The sequence below is a fragment of the Camelus ferus genome, chromosome 16 (genome assembly GCF_009834535.1).
Source record: "Camelus ferus isolate YT-003-E chromosome 16, BCGSAC_Cfer_1.0, whole genome shotgun sequence".
NCBI lineage: Eukaryota > Metazoa > Chordata > Mammalia > Artiodactyla > Camelidae > Camelus > Camelus ferus.
In genome coordinates, this window is record NC_045711.1 from 31,306,522 (window position 1) to 31,329,742 (window position 23,221).

A 23,221-nucleotide genomic window follows, 5' to 3' on the forward strand; every position below is an offset into this window, starting at 1 on the left:
CATTTGAAGCGATTTTGATTCCAGTATTGACGTCCTCGTCGAGAAGCATCATTGATCGCCTGCCTCCTGGTGTTGGGGGAGCTCTAACTCCTGTAGAGCTTTCACGTCGCCCTCTGCTAGGTGAGTCTCCAGCCCTGAAGACCCAACCTTAACACTCTCCTGGAATACGCCTCCTGGATGGCTGTAGATAATACCAGAAGACATCTAGGAAATGCAGAGCCCAGTCAGCACCAGAGTATCCTGCACTGAAGATCCGTGGGTTTGCATTTAGCACGTTACAGAGTGATGGTGATGCTGATGGTGACGATGGTGAAAGACTTTGAGACGTCCTGGTAGAAATGCTGAGAGATGTTTCCAGTTAAGTTGTTACGTTATAAAATTAAGCTAGGCAGAACAGGCCAGCCGAGGCGCTCAGGAGAACTTGAAATTTTCATTGGTTATTTTTTCTCCTAAGAGGTCTAGATTTAGATTTGTGGGTTAGACTTCATTTGTGCCTCTAAAAATCGGTTTCATCAAAAACTTCTTTTCTTCCCCCAGCCGTGGGTACAACAGAAGCGTCTGAGCTGAGTGTTTCCCGCTTGCATGATAGTATAATGTCAGGCTTGTGACATGTGACAGCAGGTTTCATACTCCACTTAATGAGCATTGCCAGCGCCTGGAGAAGTAGAACGTGAGGTTTGCATGCGTTGCACTAAATGAGAGACTGTTACTAACTTGGTCATAGTGAAGATTTGGTGTATACCAGCCAGACACGTCTTTGGAGCACTTGTTCAGCCAGACTTACCATACCTTCTATGGGGGAGGACCATCCAGAATCCTCAGATGGACAGAGATGAAAGTATACTCTGTTAAAGATTTGGAAGTTCCTTTCGTGCACGGGTATTGAGGGCTCACTGTGTGTGAGACACAGTGACTTCAGAGGATGCAAAGACAGATTTCTGCATCCAGGGGCTTTATAGTCCCAGAGGAATGTGTTATGTTTCTTTTCCCTTTTTGCTTTGGTTTCCAGGAAGCCCAGAGATAATGCTGATGCTTGCAATTTAATTGCCAACCTTGGTTCCGGTCCAGTTGCAAATTCAGCAGTGTGCTTTAGCACGTCTCTTTTAGACGTCAGTGTCTGTCCTCCAGGCGGGGTGGGGGTGTGATAAATGATGAGAAAATGAAGGAGGAGGTGGACAGAGCAATAACTGTCATAAGTAGCAGAATGCATAGGTGGCCTGTAAAGGAAATAAAATGCTCCAGAAGGTTAAAGGAGAGAAGAAAAGTGTGTCTGGTCCTGACATCTGGAGTGGCTTCCTGGGAGAGGAAGCAGCCTTCTTTTTTGCCTTTTCAGATGTTTCAGCAGATGGGGCCTTGGCATAAGATGATTAGACCAGGTGGAGGGAAAACACGATGAGAGAAGCCGGGGTGCTACCTGGGGATCACCCAAGTGAAGGACTGGAGGTCAGGGTTTATAGATGAAAGAATGACTCCTAAGGCCCCATCCATCAAACACTGCCTCTCACAACCTGAGGACAAGTGGCACATGGACACTTAAGACTCAGCTCCTCTCTGCACACTTCCTTGGCCACACAGAGCCTCCTGGGGACACCACAGCACTCACTGTGTGACTCAGCAGCTGTCAGAACACCTGCGGTGGAGCTGGTGGGGCACAGCTCCTGCCTTGAGGTCTTTCCTTCCGGGTTGTGAGCATCACCTGGGAAGCCCATCGCTGACACACCTTTCACTGCCCCGTGACCGGGGGCTGGCACCGCACTCTGAGCGAGCCCTCAGTCAGCCTGTGCCTCAAAATGCTTTTGTGTTGGAAAACTGATCAGAAAAATGTTAGAAACAGCATGTGCTCCCTGTACTTAGAGAATAGCATTCCGATTCTGCTTTTCAAATAAATCTTTAGACTCGTCCTCCCACAACCCCATCCCCTGAGATCCAGTGGTTTATATATTTGATGAACCAACAACAGATGCTCCTTTGATGGTGTTCTACTTGAGTTCATGGTATTTACCCAGCAAATATTACCCTATTTCCTATTCAGCAAACAGTGTATTTAATTCATAAGTGTGCAGTAAAAATACATGCATGGGAATTATGCACAGAAGATCTGGAGAAATGCTAAAAAGGTCTTTTGTTTCCGTTAATGTGACTGCAGCAGTGTCCACGTCCTGGTTTTGCTCGTGTCCCGTGGTCATGTAAGATGTTATCGCTGGGGGGAGCGGGGTGAAGGGTGTGTGGGAACAGTCTGTACTATTTTTGCAGATTCCTGTGAGCCTTCAATTATTTCAAAATAAAAAATTAAAAGTTTTTTTTTTTAAGTAAGACAGAAGCAAAGCGATCATGTAGGGTAGTCACGTTTGCGTTTGTCTCTTAGCGGTGGCCTGCCTCTCCCATCCTCAGCAGCCCGCGGGCACCTCCCAGAACTGGGGGGCTCTGTCAAATCCCACATCAAAGACGCTGATCCAGGATCCAACACCCTCAGGTTCCCGATGAAGAACTCAAGGCCCAAAGAAGTAAAATGCACCACTAGTTACTGGCTATTGATGGAAACTCAGAGAGCTGGAAAGGGTTTTTTTGTTTGTTTTTAACAGTTGCTCTCCGCACATCACCAGAAGTCACAGCTCTTCAGCTCACTGTGATTTCTTTTGTCAGACGGGGTAAGGTGCATCAGACGGGAAAGAGCATCTGCGCTTCTGAGGCTTGTTTCTGTGGGGCGAGAGTTGGACGGGTCCCCAGCGTCAAGACACTGCACGGGCGGGCTGGGTTGCCAGGTGGTTTCACAGCTTACAGCTCGGCATGGACATTGCCCTGCAAGGCCGGCCTGGGGCAGAGGGCAGGAACTCAGAACCGCAGAGGAAGCCCTGGGCCTGCTGGCCGACTTGGCCGCAGGTCGAGGCACCTGTGATCGCTGGAGTCAATTAGCTTTCTTGTTCCTTCCCATTCAAGCCCAGGTCACTGAGGTATTATTGGGAAATCTTGGACACGTTGGAGTTCATTACAATTATATCATTGTTGGAATTAATCTTCTCTTGTGTTCGTCCAGGGATTTTTCAGTTTGCAAAGCCCTTTCTCCTATGTTCCCAAGCCTCACCCCCAGGCTATGACATAGACAGACTGGTTTTATTTCTGCTTCTTAAATAAATGACATGACTTTTCCAAGGCTGCTGAGTTTGTATCAAGGCTGGAGTCAGAAAACAGGTCTCCAGAATCCTGGGAAGGTGTTCGGTTTATAGGCGAGGTCTTGGTTCTCATAAAGCACCTGCACACAGTGATGATCGAGGAGCAGGCGGTGGTGTTCTGGTTGTGACTGTCATCACTGTCATCACAGGCACCAGCCTTGGCCACTCATGGGATGTCAAGGGGATGAGGACTCCAAGGCTGGGTCATTCTCCAGCCTTGTGCAGGAGGCAGAAGCCATGGTTTCCTCTCTTCCGGTGCCCCCAGCCGGTTGGAGCCTGAAGATGCCAGATGAGGGTTGGATGAGCAAGCCTTAGATTTCCCTGAAAAGTGAAACAAGTTACCCGTGTGCCACGTCAACAGAGATCAATGTGACAGGCAACTGGCAGGACGGCTGCCCCGGAGCTGCCGTGCGCCCAGGCTCCGCAGGGCCTCATGTGCGCTGCCACATTGTATTTATCTAGTGCTGGTTGCTGACGTGCCCTCCTCCTGCGGGGAACACCGGCTGTGTCCTTTCCCCGAGCATCCTGTTTGTCCTCCACGCGGTAGGGTACAACCTTTACTATCCGCGTGGGAACTTCTAATTGATACTGACACTGGCCTGCACTTTTGACATTTTGCCCAACGTCCTGCGATACTGGGCAGATCGGTGCACTGCTTGAGTGGTGGAAGGCCCAGCCCATTCTCCAGACCACGCTCACAGCCGCTACTGGCTAGGAAGAGGCACCTCGCAGGGAAGGTGCTGATTTTTCACACCTGAGAGACATTTCAAAAGTAAACACGTGACCCGCCTGGAGAACACTGTTAATCATTTACACCCGGGCGCACCTGGCACTTACTCTGTCTTTGTTGAGGAACCTTCTAAAGCAGCGGCTCTCCGCCCTTCACGGACCTGCCAACCTCAGGATCACCTGCGGGGCATGTTGAAACACGCACCTTGGGGCCTCATCGGCAGAGTTTGATTCACTTGGTCTGGGGAGGGGCTAAATAATTTCCTTTCTAACAAGTTTCAGGTGATGCTGGTGCTATGTAGGGACCAAACTTTGAAAACCATGGTCCTAAAGCAGAGATTAGCAGACTTTTTCTGTAAAGGCCAGTTAGTAAGTATTTTAGACAATGTGGGCCACATTGGCTCTGTCTAGACTACTCTGCCATTGTAGCCACAGAAAATGTCAGTGAATGAGTGTGACTGTGTTCCAATAAAGCTTTATTTACAAAGCAGGTGGTGGTCTCATTTTCCCCAAAAATCTGTGTTACAAAATATCCAAATTTTTAAAAAGATGTTGGGAGCCAGGGCCTCATTCTGAGTGGAATTCTGAAAGCTCTCATGGGGGAATCACTGTTACAGTCTCAGAGGTTGGTCAGATCCCATCTCTGAAATTCACCGGCCAGGCGACTTTGCAGATCAGTAACACCTCTGTAGAATGAGGGTGATAATTATACAGTGAAAAATCAGAGGAGATGCTAACAGGTATCAAGGTGACATGAGTGTCTGATTCACTATCCTTTATATGATTCTGCATGATTGAAATGTTTCAGAATTCTAAAATTTCTGTCTTTAAAAAAGTTGTCACAATAATTCATTGGTGTATGTGTTCCAAAGTCAGCTAGAAGGTCAGTTGGCTTATGAAGTCAAAGTCACCTTTGGGATTGCCGCCAGTCACCAGCACCTACGTAGAAAGTCAGAAGCCGAGAGTACCTTTCTTTGAGTGTCTTTGCATCTGAGAAACCCTAAAGGATACCTCAAGCTTACCTTGTCTACAGTGGAGCCTTCCTGCCATCTCCCTTCAGTCAGTGGCAACAGCTCAGGCCACAAGAATGATGTGGGAGGAGGAATTTAATGAGGACGGGTCCTGAGAGGGGCATGTCGACTGTGAAATTGTTTCATAGCTCAAATAGGATAACATTTTTGAGCTCCACCCTCTACTTCTACGTGTTAAGAAACAGGAGTGCAAAGAGCGAAGGAGCTTACTGCTTTCCGTGGATTTACCCTTCCCAGCACCTTCCTAAGATCGACTTGTTTTGTCTTTAGAACAGCCACGTTAAGACAAGTACTGTTAATTTCCCACTTTATAGGTGATGCAGGAAGGAGAAGTGATGTGTCCAAGGTCATGCTTCTGGGAAGTAACAGAGCTGGGGATTTGAATGCGGGCAGTCTGTTCTTTAATCACTCCAGTATGCTGTGTGTAATTTTGTCTTCCTTATCTATAATCTGTCTGTGGATTGAGGAACAAAAACACTGCCTGAAAAAAAGGCTGCCTGGTTGAACCTTCGGTAATTTGTAAGGCACGCTGGAGAAGATAAAGAAATTGCAGCAGGGGGCTGTGGGCGGGGTCCTTTCAGGGCATTTCCAGTCTTCATCGGATTCTGCTGGACTTTCCCCATGCCGGTGCATATAGTGCTTTGGGAATTAGTGCAGAAGCAGAGAGATGTCCCGGTTGGTTTGGGTGCATATCTGGTCTTATATTTCTGGAAACCTCACCCAAAAGGAAATGGCCCAGACTCTGTTGAGTGGATCCAGGGTCATCCAGTTCATCTTCACAAATGCACCCTGGTTCTGTGCCTTCTCTGCCGCAGCCTGCGCTGAACACTGGGGATACGGCAGTACCGGGGCGTCCAAAACAGTGTGCTTGCCCTCCCGCACTTTGACACTAGTCCAAAAGCAATAGCTTTGCTAGAAACCCTGATTTGTGCAAATTACACCCTGGAAGGAGCGGAAATGCGGCTATCTGATACGTGGCTCAGAATGGGCACCCTATTAAAATGTGATGTGGCAGAGTTGCCGCCACTCACTGTCCGACCCCAGAGAATGGGCACAGTCTGGCACCACTGAACCCTGACGTGAAATGGGGTGGGGGGAGGGGCCTGAGCGTGGCTTAGTCCAAAAGTGTGGTCCTTTCACGACCAGAGTGAGCGGTGTGCTTCTTCTCCCCGCAGGACCCCAGGAGCAAGCACAAGTTTAAGATCCACACTTACGGAAGCCCCACCTTCTGTGATCACTGCGGGTCACTGCTGTATGGACTTATCCATCAGGGGATGAAATGCGACAGTAAGTAAGTTTTCTTTTCTGGTAGATGGCGAGGCTCTGTAGGGTTGACAGAGCACTTAAGGTTTAGTAACTTTTCAGCACCAGCTCATCAGTAGAATACGTTCAGATACATATGCAACGGGAAAAGCGTAGAATCTCTCCACTGTCGAGGTTGTGGCCTCTTAAATGACTCAATTGCCTCGTTATGAACCCCGAAAAAGCACTCGATTTAATGAAGTTGGTGTTGCCACAGTTATTCGTGGTAGAAATCTTCCATCACTATAAAATGCAGGCTTATCAAACCCCAAAGCAAATGCCAAGTGTTCAAAGAAGCCTCCCCACCTCCGGATTCCACATTTGGTTAAGCTTCCAAATAAACTGAGCATCCACAGTCATTATCTTCCTGTGTCTCTAATTAGTGGGTGGACTGTGGAAAAATCCAGCAGGCTCTCCTTAAAACTTAAACCACAATGAAAATTAAAAGCCAGGAGGGCGTCTTACTTAAAGTTCACTGGCCCTGCGTGTTTACGGACAGATCAGATGTCTGTCGGTCCAGCTAGAGATGAACTCCCTGAAGACCACTAGTGAGGAAGACCTCGGGGCCCTTCCATCCGCCTTTTTTGTTCTGTATGTTTCTCCACCCGATGCCGGGAGGAAAGAAAAACATCTGTGGAAACTCTTTGCTTTGATTATTCTTATGTAATAAGATTTCCTCAGGCCATTTATTTCTTTCAATAAAATTTAATTTTTAGGACATGAAAAGGTAATGACTGAGCCTGTTTTTCTAGTAACAGGGAAATGTTATGGAAATATCAGCATATTGTCATTCATTCACGATGTTTTTACAGCCGAAAGCCTTTATGTGTGTCCTGACGTAAAGACATGCATACGTGGCCATCCCTTGGTATCCACGGGGGATTGGTTCCAGGACCCTCCTCAGACACCTTAATCTGCAGAAGTTCAAGCCCCGTAATCGGCCCTCCGGATATGGGGGACCAACTGTGTATTTATTGGAAAAAAAAGTCCGTGTATAAGTGGACCTACACACTTCCCACCCTGTGTTGTTCAAGGGTCATCTGTACATAAAAATCAAGATATATGCACTTTGTGGAGTAGGTGGGTAATTTCTCACAACACAGGGCTGATTCACCTTACAGAGCTGCAGAATTTAATACCCTAAGGAAACCTTTGTGGCCATCAAAGCCAGTGGCTTCCTGTGTTTCAAGACACCCGTGGGATTCCCAAGATAGAGTTTTCAGGGATTCTGCCAGTGTGGCTTCTAAGTGCATTTGTAAATACACTTTCAATTATTTAAAAACTTAGAGGAAGAATGAATCCTCAGGTGTGTTACACACTTGACCTTGACAAGTTGAAGGTGACCTTGGAGACTTGATGTTGGCAGCCTCATGCAGGGGGCAGGACAGGCCAACAGGTTTTTCCTGCTGCGTCCACTTAGCTGAAGAGCTGACCAGGATGCCCTTAATCAACTATTCGCATATCTTTTCTGTATGAATTAGCAACTGAGCTTTTACCTAACATCACCAACAGCTGGTTTTAAAAGTTTTGGATCAGAAGGATTTGTTGGTTATCCAGGGACGTCTTTAGAGTAAGTCAATGTATAGCTTTGAATTTATTAACTAAGTGTATGCTAATAATATGTCACTCATCTGGTTTATATGTGAGGATTGTGCTTAAGGTTTTGATTATAAAATGGGTTCTGTTACTAAATATTTTGAAAACCACTGACCTCAACCAGTGTGTTTTGTTTTAAACGTTTTTTTCCTTGCAGTCCTAGTGTTTGGGGGGCTGCTCCCTGGGCTCCTTCCTGGAAGAGGAGAACAAGCAGGTGGATGCCAGGACCCAGACCTCCGCCCCTAATTTCTGCAGAGAAGAAATCTCTTCCCGTGCCCTTGCACGTTATAGGCTTTTAATACTATAGATATTTCCTCTTGGTGGAAAGAAAGCGAGCAACCACTGGTGTAGCCCCGCCACTCAGTTTGCAGAGTAGGAAATAGAATCAGAGAGCAAATGAGCTTCCCAAGAGGTACAAGCCGCTAATGGTAGAGCCAAGATAGGAATACAACCCCGGGCCCTCGAGCCTCCGATGCCCCCGCAACTCCCCCCCTCCACCCCCCGTTGTCTGTGTATCCTTTCCAGAGGCTCTGGCGTTTCTCTCCTTTAAGTTGCCCGTTCTGCCCAGAAGATGGAATTTGATCAACACAAGTCATCACACAGCTTTTTAAGAGCCTTGGTATTGGCTGAATCCAAGGGATGTGATTTTGAACGGTTACCTTTGGGAACAGAATCCACTTTTGTGAATCAGCTGATTGGTCTTCCCTCATTGTGTCCATTTTCCTGGTTTAGTCATAGCAGATACCTGTTATTCACAACGCCTCTTGCAAGTAACCTCACTGTGTTAACATTAAACACTCAAAATGAAGCGGGCATGAAGACTCCACCTTAAAGGTCACAGAAGAGCCTTGTAGCGAAGATGTGTGAGGGTTCCAGTGGCCACTCCTCCTTCTGGAAGCCAGAAAGGACAAGGACATTAGAGCTGGAACACCTCCACGGAGTCTTATGTTTGTCTTCAGCACACAGGATTCTTTTCAGGGTTTCTTTGGTTCATTGCAATAAGGCTGATCTTTTTTTTTTTTAAACCCTCTCCCGTCTCACCCACGGAATGTCAGCTGTAAGGAATGGCTTATCATGCAAGGCATGTATTTGTTTTACTTGAAATAATATTTAAATATTTGAAGACCTGTTTCAAATATCAAACACTCGTTCTTTTAGAAACAACAACAGCAGCAAAGGCAATCTACTTAAGCCTCCTTGGAAATGCAGAATTAGCCGAGGAAAGGAAAATTTCATAAATTTCTATACTCAACCCGCAGATTCTCTTTCTGAGTGGTGAGCTCAGAAAGGCATAAATCTTTGGCAAAAAAAAAAAAAAAGAAATCCTCTGTTTAAAATTTGCATAGTATTCGCCTCTGTGTACATAAAATATTAACTCTTCTGCCCTTTGTGCGCCTTTACCTGTGTGAATTTTATACAATGTGAAATATTTGAGGCATTCACAGAAGACCAGGCAGAGGGTGTATTTTGCTTCGGTGAAGACTGGACAAATATGGTAATGGTATTTAAAGGAAATTGTCACTCACACGAAGCCTGTGCTGGAAGGGACATCTGCTAACAGTTCGTGAGGTCACCAGAAACATTACAGCAAAGTATCGAGTCAGAGGATAGCTCATTTTCACTTGTGCTGGTACAACCCAAACACCAAGGGAGTGATGGTTGGAGTCCACATGCCCAGCCTCACCCTTCGCTTTCTTGATTCACAGCCTGTGATATGAATGTGCACAAGCAGTGTGTCATCAACGTGCCCAGCCTCTGCGGGATGGACCACACCGAGAAGAGGGGGCGGATCTACCTGAAGGCCGTGGTCGCCGACGAGAAGCTCCACGTCACGGGTAAGGCGTGCGCGGACAGGTGTGAGGCGTGTGGCTTCTCTGCGGGCGTTCGGGTGAAGGTCAGGCTGACCCCGAGGCAGGGCTCAGAGACCTGGGCTGGTCAGATGCAGAGCCACTGATTCGCGTGAACACATCTCCCAGGAGACTGGTCTGGCCACTGAATCCCCGAATACCCAGTGTAATCATCTCGTGGCTTGAGGTACTCTGGCAGCATGGCCGGTGTATTGGCCCCCTGGGGACGGGAGAGGGACGCCAGCTAAACAGTGCTGTTGGTGAAGGTGGAAGTAGTGCAAGTGGCGGTGGGTGGATGACCTGGATGTTTGACGGCTTCAGGCTTTGGTGACCGATGAGTCCACCATGATGAGACCAGCATCCACCTCTGTGTTAGACCCGGTGCTAGGAAATTCACATAGGTTCATTTCTTTAGTTCTCGCAACTACCTCATTATTAGCCTCATTTTCCGGAAAAGGAAATGGAGGCACAGAGAGAGGAGAACCTTGCAGTGTCACAGAGTAGGTGAGGAGCCGGGATTGGAACCAAGGCATTTTGACTTCAGAACCTGTGTGTCTACTCATCGCACCGTGTGCACCCCTCACAAATAGCCCATCCCTGGGGCCAGAATCCCCTGTCCACAGCCGGGACGCTGCCTCCCCAGGGCCGTGTCTGGGTGGGCACTGTCATGTGGTGGGTTTTCCACTGGTTTTCCCACCAAGTCCACACTCACTTAAGGTATCCTGGAGTCTCGTTGGCCCAGGACCCACTCTGTGTCTCTGCAGTGACTGGACGACCCGCCGTGTGGATGTGTGGTTTGATTCTCAGATGTCAACCTTGTTTCCTTGCTCTTGGGGCCCCTCCAGTACCACCACACACTCCCTCTTCCTTGATGAGGACACTGGTTTCCATTAGATCTGAAAACATACCATGTTTCCATTTGTACTGGAGAATTCTAAGCTATTGTAAAATTGGAAAAACTGACTTTAATGTTGTTGTAAATAATTGAAGCTATTATAGAAAAAAGACTCAAAAGGTCTGTTTAAGGAAAACAGATGAGGGTGGAGGGTAGGGGCCAGTTCCAGGGAAAGCTTATTTTTGGAAACATCCTCACATTTTTTTTTTCTTTGAAAAATAGACAAGTTCTTTACCCAGGGCTGTCCTGTCAGGTAAGAATTCAGGGAAAATCAAGCAAAGGGTTTCAAGTTGTTGCTAAGAGAGGGTTAACACGCTTTGCCACTGGAAAACCTTATGAAACAAACACAGTACAGCTGGTGGTCAAGATCGGATGGTGCGGGAAATCCCAGTCACAGACGCAGCATCCCTGCTGACCTTTGGTGTTTATTTTCTCCAAACCATCCTGTTGGCACCCTTGCATTTAGGGCTGTGGTTCTCACCTGCATCTCCCTTCTTTTGGGTGGCACACACCCGGGGACCCTCCGCTCAGAGCAAGCAGACTCCTTGGGAGCCATGAGCAGTCAGGTACTGGGGGCAGAGAGCATGCCGGTTAGAAGGAAATTACCATAAAATGTGGGCGTAATAGATGGTAAGTGGTTGAGGAGCATCTGGCTAAACGTTGCAGTGTTTTTCCTCTGCTTTGTGAGCTACTGATGGCGGAATAATAGACACCCCGTGTGAACAGTCAGGGCTCAGCTGTGAGGTTCTCAGCTCCCGGTAAGGCAGGAATACCCGGCCAGGGTTTTCCAGTGTTCAGCTCTCACTCGTTATGCTTCTGAATAGAGCAAAACACGCACTGTGAGTGCTAGACCGGCCCCCTGCCTCCTCTGTATGGTGCTGCCTGAGTTTTCCAGTCTCTCCTGTGAGCCCCAGGAGACTTGCAGGTGGAAGACTGCAGAGAGAGGCCCAGATGCCCTGGCGGGGGTGGCACAGGGTACACGGTACAGGAGAAAAGACCCACCCTGCAGGGACAGCAGGGTTCACAGGCTAACTCCACCATCGCCAGGAGCTGAGCTTGGTTCATAGCTTGAGAATCATCTTAGGGGAAGACGGCCTCACTGAGTTGGACACGGACTTTTCACGTGTCAGAGCCAACCAGGACAACCTGTGGCTACAGGCGGTCAAGTCTCTCAAGAACGAGTCTGTACGTTCGTGCAGAGGTATAGCTCTGCTCCAGGAATATGCACGCAGCTGTGGTCTTATAATAATAAAGGCCACGGCAGCGAACGCCTACTGAGCATGTCCCACAGAAGGGACGCTTTCTAAGCACTTTACATAATCAACTTATTTAAACCTGTGTGGAAATTTACTTTATTACCCTTTACTTTTTGAACGAACCGAGGCACAAAGAAATAACTTGCCCAAAGTCACACAGAGGGTAAATTTAACGGATAGATATCCAATTGATAGAAGTAGGGATATTTTCATGAGAGTACCAGTAAGAATTGGGATCTTGTCTTAGGTCAGGCTGCTACGACAAATAACCGTCGACTAAATTTGTCTCAGTTCTGGAGGCTGGGAAGTGCAAGTTCAGGGTGCCGCCAATTTGGTTTCTGGAGAGAGTTCTCTTTCTGGCTTGTAGGGGCTGCCTTTAGGCTGTGTCTTCACTTGACAGAAGAGAGTGGGGAGAAGGAGACTGGGGGTAGGGGAAGGGAGAAAGGAAGCAACTGGCTGGTGTCTCGTAAGGGCACTAATCCCATCATGGGGGCCCCACCCTCACGATCTAATTACCTCCCCGATGCCCCATCACCTGAGAAGGTTAGGGCTTCAACATACGAATTGAGGAGGCACAAACATTCAGTCCGCAGCAAATCTAATTTTAAAATACATTTGTTCTTTCTGTGAAGGAAATGCAGTCCTAAGTACAGGAAGCCAAACTAAAGGAAATAACTAATTAGGAAGCTTTTTTTTTTTTTAACTTTTAGTTTAATTTTAGATTTTCAGAATCAGAATTAGCCAGGCTTCAACGAGAAGGAAAAATATAAACAAGAAACCATAATAGAGTCAAGTTTACGGTCCAAAAAAAAAAAGTTGCCAGAGTAGTTCCAGGTTCCTATACACCTGTCATCCAGCACCCCCTAAAAATAACATTCTTACACAACCATAGTGTAAGAATCAAAGTAGTCACATTTTAAAATAGTACCTGACAAATCTGTGGAAAAATTGGTACCTAAGTTAGTCACTCAAAATTGTTCTAAAGAGTCAGAGAGAAGACACGAGGCTTCCCGATGCCAGTATGAAAGGACTGCACAGAGTCCCAGGCTGAGCAGCACCGCAGTCCCTCCTACGTGACCGGCCTCCCAGCCCGGCAGGCCAGGCACCGGCTTGTCCTGACGAATGGTTTCTGTAGCAACAGCTACCGTTGACTGAGTCCACCTACTGTGTACTTACTGTCCAGAAGCCTGGATCTTTCTCTGTGCTGAGTGCTTTATAGTCATTGTTTCATGGACCCCTCAAAAACACCAGCACAGAGTGGTTTGGTTTTTTTTTTTTTTTTCCCTTTTCCATTTATTTTTAATTTGAAGTGCCTAGTTCCTTTTAAAAAAAATTTTTTTTGGTGGGGAGAGGTGACTTAGGTTTATTTATCTTCTTTATTTTTTAAAGGAGGTTCTGGGGGTTGAACCTAGGACCACGGGCATGCTGAGCCCACACTCTGCCACTGAGCTATACCCTCCCTACCCCCTCCCCTACAGAGTAATGTTATTCTCATTTTCGAGATAAGCAAATGAGCTAAGAGAAGGGAAGGAAATGGCTCCAAGTTATGAGGTAGAAAGTGACAGGGTTGGGGCTTGAGCCCAGGTCTGACTCCTGTACCTATAGGCTGCACCCTCCCAAGTCTCTTTTATTCAAGAGTCTCCTGGAGAAACAGCGAACCCATAAATATTTGCTAAACCCATACTGAGCACTCCACAGGTTCTCTGGGGTTATGGCAGGTCTGAATGTGGGACTTACAACCAGGGGAGAGAAGAGTAACACATGTTAAAGAACAACCCAAGTCCACATATAATTAAGTGCTCAATTAGGTGGGAACCAAATAGCATGCAGTTGGAGGCGCTAGGGGGTGATGAAGCGGGAGGGAGGGAGGGAAAGTTTCCACAGAGAAGCAGGGTGAAGGATGGTAGTTACTCGAGAGGGCAGGGTGAAGAGAGCTCCAGCGGAGGGCTGAGATGGGATGGAGGAATTAGCCTGGCTTCGATGAAAACGCAGATAGCAACAATAAACCATAATGAGCCAAGCTTACGGTACACATGCAAGTGATTTCTTGGAAAATCCTCTTAAACCCTAAGCAGCTGTGTTAATTGTTACATTGGTTCCATCTCCATTTTACCTGTGCAGAATTGCTCGAACTGAAAAAGAATTCCCAAAATAGAAACTCCCAACGGACTCCTGCTTTGGGCTGGAAGTCACCCGTTTGAAATCAGAGATCAGTTTACTTTTGAGATTGGTGCAGTATTTATGGGAACGGCCTCCGCTTTTGTGGTGTATTTTTGTTTTTTGCCTTTGGGCAGTGGTGCGATGTTATCTGAACAGTTCCATTTTTTTTTTCCTATCCATATGCCATTTTAATAGATTTTCTACATTCTTGTGTGCTTTTTATTTGGTTTGGAGGAGTGGTAAAAAAAAAAATCCCTCATGGGAATGAATTTTCAATTTAATGTTGTAAGTAAATGGGAGAAATATCGTATGCTTTACAGCTGTTTCAGGAACACGTTTCTCCCACAAGTAGATTATTCTGCAGAAGAGTCTGATTTTTCTCAGATACTTTGGGTTGCTAGTTTGGCACGGAGATGGAAGTTCTAAAACGAGTTCCATAGCCGGGAGGGGAGGACCTCCTGCAGGTTCTGAAGCTCCTTGCAAACTGCAGATTGCATCCTTCCTTCGACCTTCTGGATTCAATGTCTCTGTCTCACTGCCCCAGCTGTTGAGATTTGCCATCACGTTGTTGTGGATTAAAAATAACAGTAATATTCTCTGAGTGTGTTCTTCCACCTTATTGTAGCCTAGTTGCAACGGAATCAAGGCAGTGAGACGCAGCTTCGTATGACAGTCACTCATTCTTTGACTCAAGCATTTATTATACATTTATTAGCCAAGCGTCAGGCTCTCTGCCAGGTGCCAGGGATGCTAAGATAATTAAGATATATTCTTTATCATGGAATGTGTAGACTTTGTGGGGAGTTAAGACATGAAAAAGAATGACAGGGCAGTGCACCCAGGACCTGTAAACATGGTGGGAGCTTGGAAGAATGGTGCCCCACCTGCCCCGAGGAAGCTGCAGGTGGCATCACACAGGTAGTGAGAGTGGAGCCGGAGGCCACTTCAGGTGAAGACGCAGCACCGTGGGAGGGTGTGGTGTGTTCAGGAAGCTCGACGCAGTGCAGGATTCCAGGGATTTTGAGTGAGCAGTGGGGAGAGCTGGAGGGAAGTGTCTTTCCATCTTCCAGGGGTTAGGGCGACAGTCATCCCAGCTTACAGATGGCGCGGGTCTTAGGAGTCACTTGGTAATAGCTCCGAGTCACACACTTCCTTTTCAAACAGGAGGATTTAAAGTTCCAGGTAGCTGTGTTTTCAACAAGAATAGGGCATCAGTCTCCTACCGTGACCTCCAGGCATGACCTTGAGATTCACGGCAACCCTTGACTTCCTTTGTTGATGCTGGGAAAGGGGGCACAGCAGGTAGCCCATTGGTCGCCTGAAAGCTTTGTGCAGGTCCTTTCCCCACTGGCAGGAAGGCTTGTGAAATGTAATAACCAGTGTGGGGCTGCCAGCGAGGAGGAGGTGGACCAAGAAGCTTGCCTAAAGGAAAAAGGTGTTAGTTGGAGGTAATTTCTAGTCAGTAAAAGCTTGGCTGTGGGATTTCGATCTAGCTCAGGAGCACAGAAGGGATGCAGCTGGTGTGGCTGGCCCTTTGGTTTGGAAGCTGCTCATGTGCCAGTGTTTCCAGATTGTCCGTTACTGGTGATGCAGCTGACCACCGGGTTAAGGTGTCTTTATCTGATCCCTCCACTGCAAAGGCACCTTTTTAATTTATAATCAGTAAGTCTGGGTGTCGTACCTGGAGACCAGCAACCTTTCACCCGATAGTTTTAGCATCCACGGACGAGCCTTAATCAGTTATTACATGGACGGCTGCAAAATGGTGATTTTCTAACTCTGTAATCCCTTCTACGTTCATTAGCTGGCATTCCTCTGAGAGAAAAGCTTTCCCTTTACATTTCCCCTACATCTTTTTAAAAGTTGCCATTTGGGCTCCCAAGTTCTTTTGTTACTGTCTTTTTGTTGTTGTTGTTGTTCAAATCGTTCGAAAAGTGGCCAGTGGGAGCCCCCTCCCATCGTGTCCCTTTGATGAGACCCGTCCATTTTTTCCAATACTTCCTTTCTTTTGGGAACAGAAGGGCTCAACTTGTGCTTCAGCCGTGTCTCTGAGGAACACTGGCATGTTTTTAGTGGGAAATAATAATAGGACTCCAACGTCTGATGGGGTGGAGTAGAAAGTACACAGTATCGTACCCCTATCTGATACTGTAACTAAAATTGTATAACCTGAATCGAATCATGAGGTGAGGGAAAACTAGACAAATCCAGGTATTGGGACGTTCTGCTTGGTAAGCAGCCCGGACTTTTCAAAAATGTGAATGTCGTGAAAATAAGACACTTGAGGAGCAGTGGGGGAGTCCAGCTCTGGACTGTGCTTTAGATCATGTTTTTGTATCAGCGTGACGTTTCTGGGTGGTAATGGCAATGCAGTTATGAAGGGGATACTGGAATATTTTAGGGGTGATTTTTTTTTCTGATGCCTGAAACTTACTTCCAAATGGTGCAACAAAAACCAAAAACAAAAAGCTGAAAATACGTGTGTGTACACACATACACACAAGGCACGTGTGATGCAATGTTTATCATCAGTGAAAATTTTCAAACCAACCAAACCTCTAAAAAGTGGGGCTATGTTAGGCTGGAAATTTTTGTTGTAGTGGATACAGCACTTAAAGGTGCTCTGTGGGAATCACTCTCAGCTGGAAGGAAGCCCCAGGTGAGCCAACATCCAAGTCCCTGACGCGTATGCTGATGGAGAGCCAGCCGGTCAGAACGCAGGGGGCAGATGTGGGAACAGGGGACATCAGTGCAAACCACAGAAGCCACTGGTATTGACTGAGTGCCTCGGTCCTAGGAGAAGAGAAACCAACGTTGATTGAACACCTTCCAGGTACCAGGATGCTTTCCTGTCGATGACCACAACAAGCCTTCCAGAAAAGAGCTATCACCATCATCATCGTTTTGTAACCAAGGAAACAGGCTGGCAGAGCTCCTGGGACTTGCCCCCGGTCACACGGCTGCTGGGAGGAGGACCCTCTGTCCCCAGTCCCCAGGCACTCGCCTCCCACCTGCTTACACAGCTGACTCCTGGATCTGGATAAGAGATTATGTGCCCGTTCACAGTCCCTTCCCTTTAGTACAGACGTGGCCCACACTGTTGCTAAAGGGTTTGCAATTTTGTGTTTCCATCTTGAGGTTAATAGTTGAGGCTACTCTGAGATGGCCCGACGGCTCCTGGAATCACTGCAGCGCCATGGACGCCATGGTGGGTGAGAATCTGCTGTCATTTCCCCTCAGAAATAATGGCTAGAAATAAAAATAGAAGCAGGGAATCCGGCTGACCTCTTCAATGCCTTAAAGTGAAGACCTAAAATGAGCAACAAAGAATGGAAACAAAGCCCCCTTCAGCACGTGTGCTGGTTGTGCGGGAATTGGCCCGACGTGTGACCTGCCACATCCTTGTCAACCTACCATCTCTGTTTTTTTCTTACCCACCCTGGTTCTTTCCCACTGCAGCCTCGTCCTTGCTCTCGAATTCTCAGTCTTGGAAGAACCCACCTCTAGCTTTGCCAGTGCTTAACATCCAGGTGCTTCCTTTGCCAAAGAAAACAGGAACTACCCCTAAGCGAAAAACCGCTAGCACCGTGCTTGTCCCAGAGGCGTGCTTGCACATGGTCCCTTTCAAATGCATGTGCTTCTAGGTGGTGACTGGTGTGTTTCCATGCCTTTGTCTACTCTGTCTTCTTCCTTGATTGGACACTGCTTAATAGCAGGTGCCACATGTCTGTGTGAGCCCTTCAACAGCCAGTACCTTGCCTCCCTTACACCCCCCAACCCCTTGGCGATCTGTGCTCCCATTGTAAGGAAAAGCTACGTGCTGTTTCCCCAGGGGGCGGGCTGTTTCCTACCCCCTCAGTTTTGCCTGTGCTGTCTACCCTGCTCCACCAGGAACATCTTTTTTTTGACACTCAGCTCTAGCTCCCTTTATGACACCTCTCCTAACATTTCATGCCCCGCCTCAAATGGGCCACTTTCTCCCCACGCCCTTTATAACATTTATAATGTGGTTTCACTTACGTGTTTATTTACACATCGGTCTCCCTCTGATGGTGTCTTATCTCCTGTACCCCAGCCCCGTGCCTTGAGTTTCTCCCTAAGACGTGTTTGTTGAGTAAATGATGATGATGATGGACACAGTGTAAAAAAAAAAAAAAAATATATATATATATATATACACACACATATATATTCAGCTTGAAACCGTGTTCCTACATCCTAAATCCAGGCAACTCTTCCCATTTTTAACCCTCTTTCTGGATCATATTTAAATGATTCTGTTCTAGCCTCGTTCATAAAGCCAAAGGACTTCTGGGATCCTTTAGGGAAACACACATCTGCCAAGAAAAAGGTTGCATCGTCTCAAAGAGACGTGTCATTATTTACATCCTGACTGTGGTACCTCATCCTGACCCATCAGTGGCAGAGCTGACTGTCACATGTCTACTAACTCGCAGTTTGTCTTCCTGTGGTTTGGAGTGTTATTCCTGCATGGTTCTCTGTGCAGTGGGTCCAACATGGTTTTTCACACCAGGTGCTTGGTCCCTGGGTGTTTGTGAGAGGCAGCAAGACCAGGGTGACGGGGTAAGGGTCACCAGTGACATTTCCTTCATGTGGCATTGCCTTCGTCTTAGGATACAATGGTATCCAAGCTCAAAGTGACGTGGCTTCTTTCTCCTGATGAAGATGATATCAAGCCCCTGGATTCCTTATAGGGGCCTCAGTCTTCCACCCGCTTTGACTTCAATGGCTCCTGACATGAAGAAGCATTTTTAAAGATGGGCTTTGAACCCCTGCATCCCCGGAAAGAGGAGAAACAAATTATTTCTGGGGCCTCTTTCAAGATTATCCCATTAGCATACAGGGACATTGACACTGACTGAGCAGGTCATTCTCATGCAGGATTCTAATTGCTTCTAGTTATAGGATTATCATTTAAGCACAAGATTAATTGCCATGAACGTATTGCAAGGAACTTGATCATCTAGAAAGTAAATGCATTGGCCAAGTGAGGAATCTCTTAGAAGCCTGAAAATGATGTCTTTTTAATCACTTGCACTGAAGCTTTCTTTTAACTCTTTGATGAGTGGAGGCAATGTTAAGAGGGTCAGGATGGGAGAGCAAACAAAAGCAGGTAAGTGTCCCTTTGGTTCCCCAGCAAAAGATTGGAACGCATCAGCACCCAGTGTTTGGTTCACCATTAGAAACGTCCCCAGATAAATGCGGAGATTCTTCCTCTCTTCATTTGTTTCATCTTCAAGGCTGAGTGAGGGTGGTCCACCAAGAAGCTAGAAGAGGCAGCCACTTCCTTGTGGTCCTTTCCAATATTACGCTATTCTGATATCCCACAAACATGTTTTTTTCAAATGCTTTCTGAAGGAATCCTCCAGTTAACGGTATGCACATACTCTGATTATCAGCACCAAAATAGTACAGAGAAACACCAGGCTATATTCATCTCAGCTTCTAGGCGTTTCCACTTGGAAAGAGTGTGCAGATTTCCGGGGAAGATACAAGATAAGTTAGCTCCTGGGGTTGTTCTAAAATATCCCCGATGAATAGAGCAGGGCTTGGCCACCTGCAGGAAGCTCTGCCCCAGAGCATCCCCCATAGGGGACTTTCTTTCCTGAAAAGAACAGTAGTTGTATGTTACCACCCACTTTCCTTGGTAATTAATGCAAGAGTTTGTGGTTAATTAAAGACCGTCAGGGTCCCTTTTGAACCCAAAGTAGGCATTTTTTTTTCCCCTAGAATAATGAAGCAAGAACAGATGTGAGGCAAACTTCCTGTGAAAGTTTTCAAGGCAGGGGCGCTGAATTTGGGGAAAATCACAGCAGAGGGAGTGTTGCCTCACCCGCTTAGACCCACTGGTGGCAGGGAGAGTCGTCCAAAGAAAGAAATTCTGGTTTTGCTGAACACCCTGCGGGGAGGTGGAGAGAGGAGGGCTCTTACTCTGGAAAATACCCCACCGGCATCTCTTTCCCTGTGTGAAGCCACTGTGCCTGTAGCCACCCCCTGCTGGGAGTCGGGGTGCAGGGAGTGGGGGCATATTTCTTTGGCTGTATGTGCTGCTCTCATTTCATGGGATCCCTGGGTGACCACCTGCAGAAGGCATCTACCCAGAGGCCAAAAAGAAAAGTGTGTGTTCACTACATGTTCTCAACAGCACGGTCCAGCTTCATGACTTCTTCCTCGTTCCCAGCTACTCAGGATGACCCCGAACTTTGTTTCATTCCCCCACCCAGAGAGAACAGGGACTCTTGGTTACCCTCAGAACTTCCAGCTTCTGAAGGATGCCAATTTATTTCTGAAAAAAAAAAAATTTCCTGGTACCCATTCGATGACTAACACTCCGTGAAGAAAGAATGCAGTGGACTTAAAAGATCATGAAAGTGATCTGGTTTCAGAGGGTACATGGCCTTGGCTTCAGAGTCAGATAGACTGGATTTGACTCCCAGCTTCAACACCAACTGATGCTCAGTATTAGGGACCGTTCCTCCATGCATAAGACACATTTGTCCCGGTCACATTTGTGTTACATTGTTCAATGAATCAGAGTGTATCACTTTATTGACACATTAGCTCTTTCTGTCCTGACTTGTTCATGACCTACCTTAACCCCAGTGAGACTCCAGCTACACTCAGGAACATCTCATCCCAGGTTTCGTTTGTTTTTCCCTTTACCGTGTCTCCCAAGCACGGCCCACGGCTCACTGTGGAGTCATCACTCTCTGAACTGCAGGAGCCCTGTGTGAGTGGAACGGTTGCATATTAAGCTGAGGAGATGAACCTTTAAGATTCTAACTTGCTGTGGACCTTGGCTTCATCGGTTAATCTCTGTGTTTTCCTTTCCTCATCTGCAAATTCTGATTAAGGCACTTGACCTGTATGAACCCCGAGGCCTCCTTCAGCTCTAGGGTTCTGTTGCCGTGAGAGTCATTTCAGGAAGGAGCTAAACACTGGTGCCCGTCGGCGTGTCCCCTCTTGAGGAGCTGACAGTAGAGTTGGAGACTCCAGGAACCCAGCACCTGGATGAGGTCTGAGATGCGTTTGGTCTCGCGATGTGGTCCTGTATAAAAACCAAGGCTCAGAGAGGGAACTGGACTATTAGGTAGGGTTTTTTGGGTTGTAAGGGGCAAAACCAAGTTTCAGCCCCCTCTTAGAAAAGAGAGTTATCCAGAGAAAACTGGGGTGTCTTATGAATTCAGGGGTGGGAATGTGGTTCTGTGGGACCATAGGAACGGCTGGAAGCGGAGGCTGGCTTTCTGTATCCCACCTCTTCTTTCTCTGTCCTGCTGGCGTTTGTCTTTTTCATAGCAAGCTAGCTTTCTCCGCATTGCAGAAGGCACGGCCCGAGCTTTGCCTCTTACAGCTTCATCTCTCCCTCCTGTGGTGTCGGGCACGAATCCAGATGTCCCAGGGAAGGATTCACTGGTTCAGGTCGGGCCATGTGCCGCCCCTGCACACATGGACTGTGGCTGAAGGGCAGGGTTTTATAAGAGGGCAGTTAAGGGCGGGGGAAGAAAATTTTGCAGATGTTGCCAAGCAAACAAAACAACAGATAATGCAATACTTCCATAAGCCATTCGCCAGGGTTGATTGGGGGGTGGGGACACGGTCTCCTCCTTCGATGCCTTGTTCCCTCAGCTATGTTGCACATGTGTGAAACAGCTAAAGGGCAGCGGCAGTGGCTGAGCTTCTGTACAAAAGTTGGGTATGACTCCTAAGTCCCTTTGGAACCAACGAACATATTCCGGGCCTGGCCAGTTTCCAGAAACAGGCAAGGATAAAGAAAACATTTTGATTTGGTGGCGCTTGTCCAGTCCAGCCACCTGGCATGTTAATGACACCCTTCTTATTTAGAAGCTATGAAACAGCCCACCAGGTTGCAAGCATCACTGGTGTTGATGGAGAAGCGGTAATGGCGGTCCCCGCAGGAAGCAGAGCCCTCTGAATGGGGCCACAGTTAGAATATAGAGCAAGTGGCCAGGAAGGGTGGACACGTTTGATTAGGGCCTGGGACCTGGACAAAGCCCCCCAGCCTGCATTTGGGGTTGTTTGGCCTGAAACGACTCTCCGCCCCCCTCCCCGGGCAGCGCCTGCAGTCTGCCTTGCTTATTTGCTCCTGGCAGCCCTGCGCCTCTCACCCCCGAAGCCGTTGCTTTCGTGAAGGCTTCCAGCTGCGAGAACAAACTCCCTGGTGACACACAAACAATGCCTCTGGTTTCTTCGCCTCTCTCTCCGAGAAAGGCCAAGCTTCCATTCAGCCGGGGAAAGAAAAGCAAGGGACATTTTATCCTTGAATCCCCGCCATCCATCAGTCCCTCCCGCCGGCGGGTAAATGATGTGTCTCCTGCTTGGTTTGCAAACTGTGGCAATTTTGCTCCAAGCGGCAGGTCCCCTCCCTGTGATGTCCTCCCCAAAGCAGTTGGATCTCCGATGACCCCACCGTCAAGCCTCGCGGGGAACGGGATCCTCGCCCTGTGCAGAGTCTTTGAGCCGTGGGTTCTCCCACGCTGGCTGTCTTCCCGCCTCATCTCTCTCTCTCTACCTGACGTGTGCCGATTCGGTGATGGCCTCAGCACCGCGGCTCGGTGCTGCACAAACAGCTGGGTCATCATCTCACTGGATTAAAACTTTTACATCCGAGATGCTCGGCCCCCAGTCCTGCCTTTTTCAGAGTTAATTTAGTCTCGCATTAGGTTTGATGCACGTGGTCGCCTTGCGCACATCGAAAGTGTTGACAGATGGGCTCAGTCAGAGAAAGATCCCAACAGGAATGAGAACATCCAGGTTTAAAAAAAAAAAAAAAAAAAACAAGAAAACTGTGGGTGAGGTGATAAGAGGCTTTGGCAGGTGAAAATCTCTTAGCCCTGCCGTGGTAAGTTTAATGAATATTTATTTTCAGCTTTGTGTTCTCAGATTAAAGGCTGCAATATTAGAACAGATAGAAAGTCTGGGGGGAAATGACTTACTATCGTCTCTCTCTCCGAGGACTGTGGTGTTCCGGAGACAAGTGCTAACACCAGCCTCTGGTTGGCATGAACCCCTCCCACCCCTAATAGCCCCTGATGAGCAATGAGCCCATTGTTGGTGACCAGGAAAGTCCGGGAGAGCCGTTGGTCCTGCAGGTGATGGGAACAGCCCCGGGGTGGGGCGGTTGGTCCCTGCCCTGCCAACCGAGGGTGCAAGGCCCTCGCAGGAGCACTATCGCCGGCTAAGGAGGCGTCACACC

The 23,221-nt window shown here is 47.7% G+C and overlaps 1 protein-coding gene across 3 annotated transcripts in view; it reads left to right on the plus strand.

Annotated features, from left to right (window-relative positions):
• The window catches only part of PRKCA (protein kinase C alpha), a 361,121-nt gene that overhangs the window by 248,006 nt on the left and 89,894 nt on the right, over window positions 1-23,221 (plus strand). For all 3 annotated transcript variants that reach the window (XM_032457033.1, XM_032457034.1, XM_032457035.1), the window contains exons 4-5: window positions 6,106-6,217; window positions 9,535-9,663. In XM_032457033.1, the coding sequence (XP_032312924.1) occupies window positions 6,106-6,217; window positions 9,535-9,663 (241 nt within the window). The remainder of the gene's footprint in view (window positions 1-6,105; window positions 6,218-9,534; window positions 9,664-23,221) is intronic.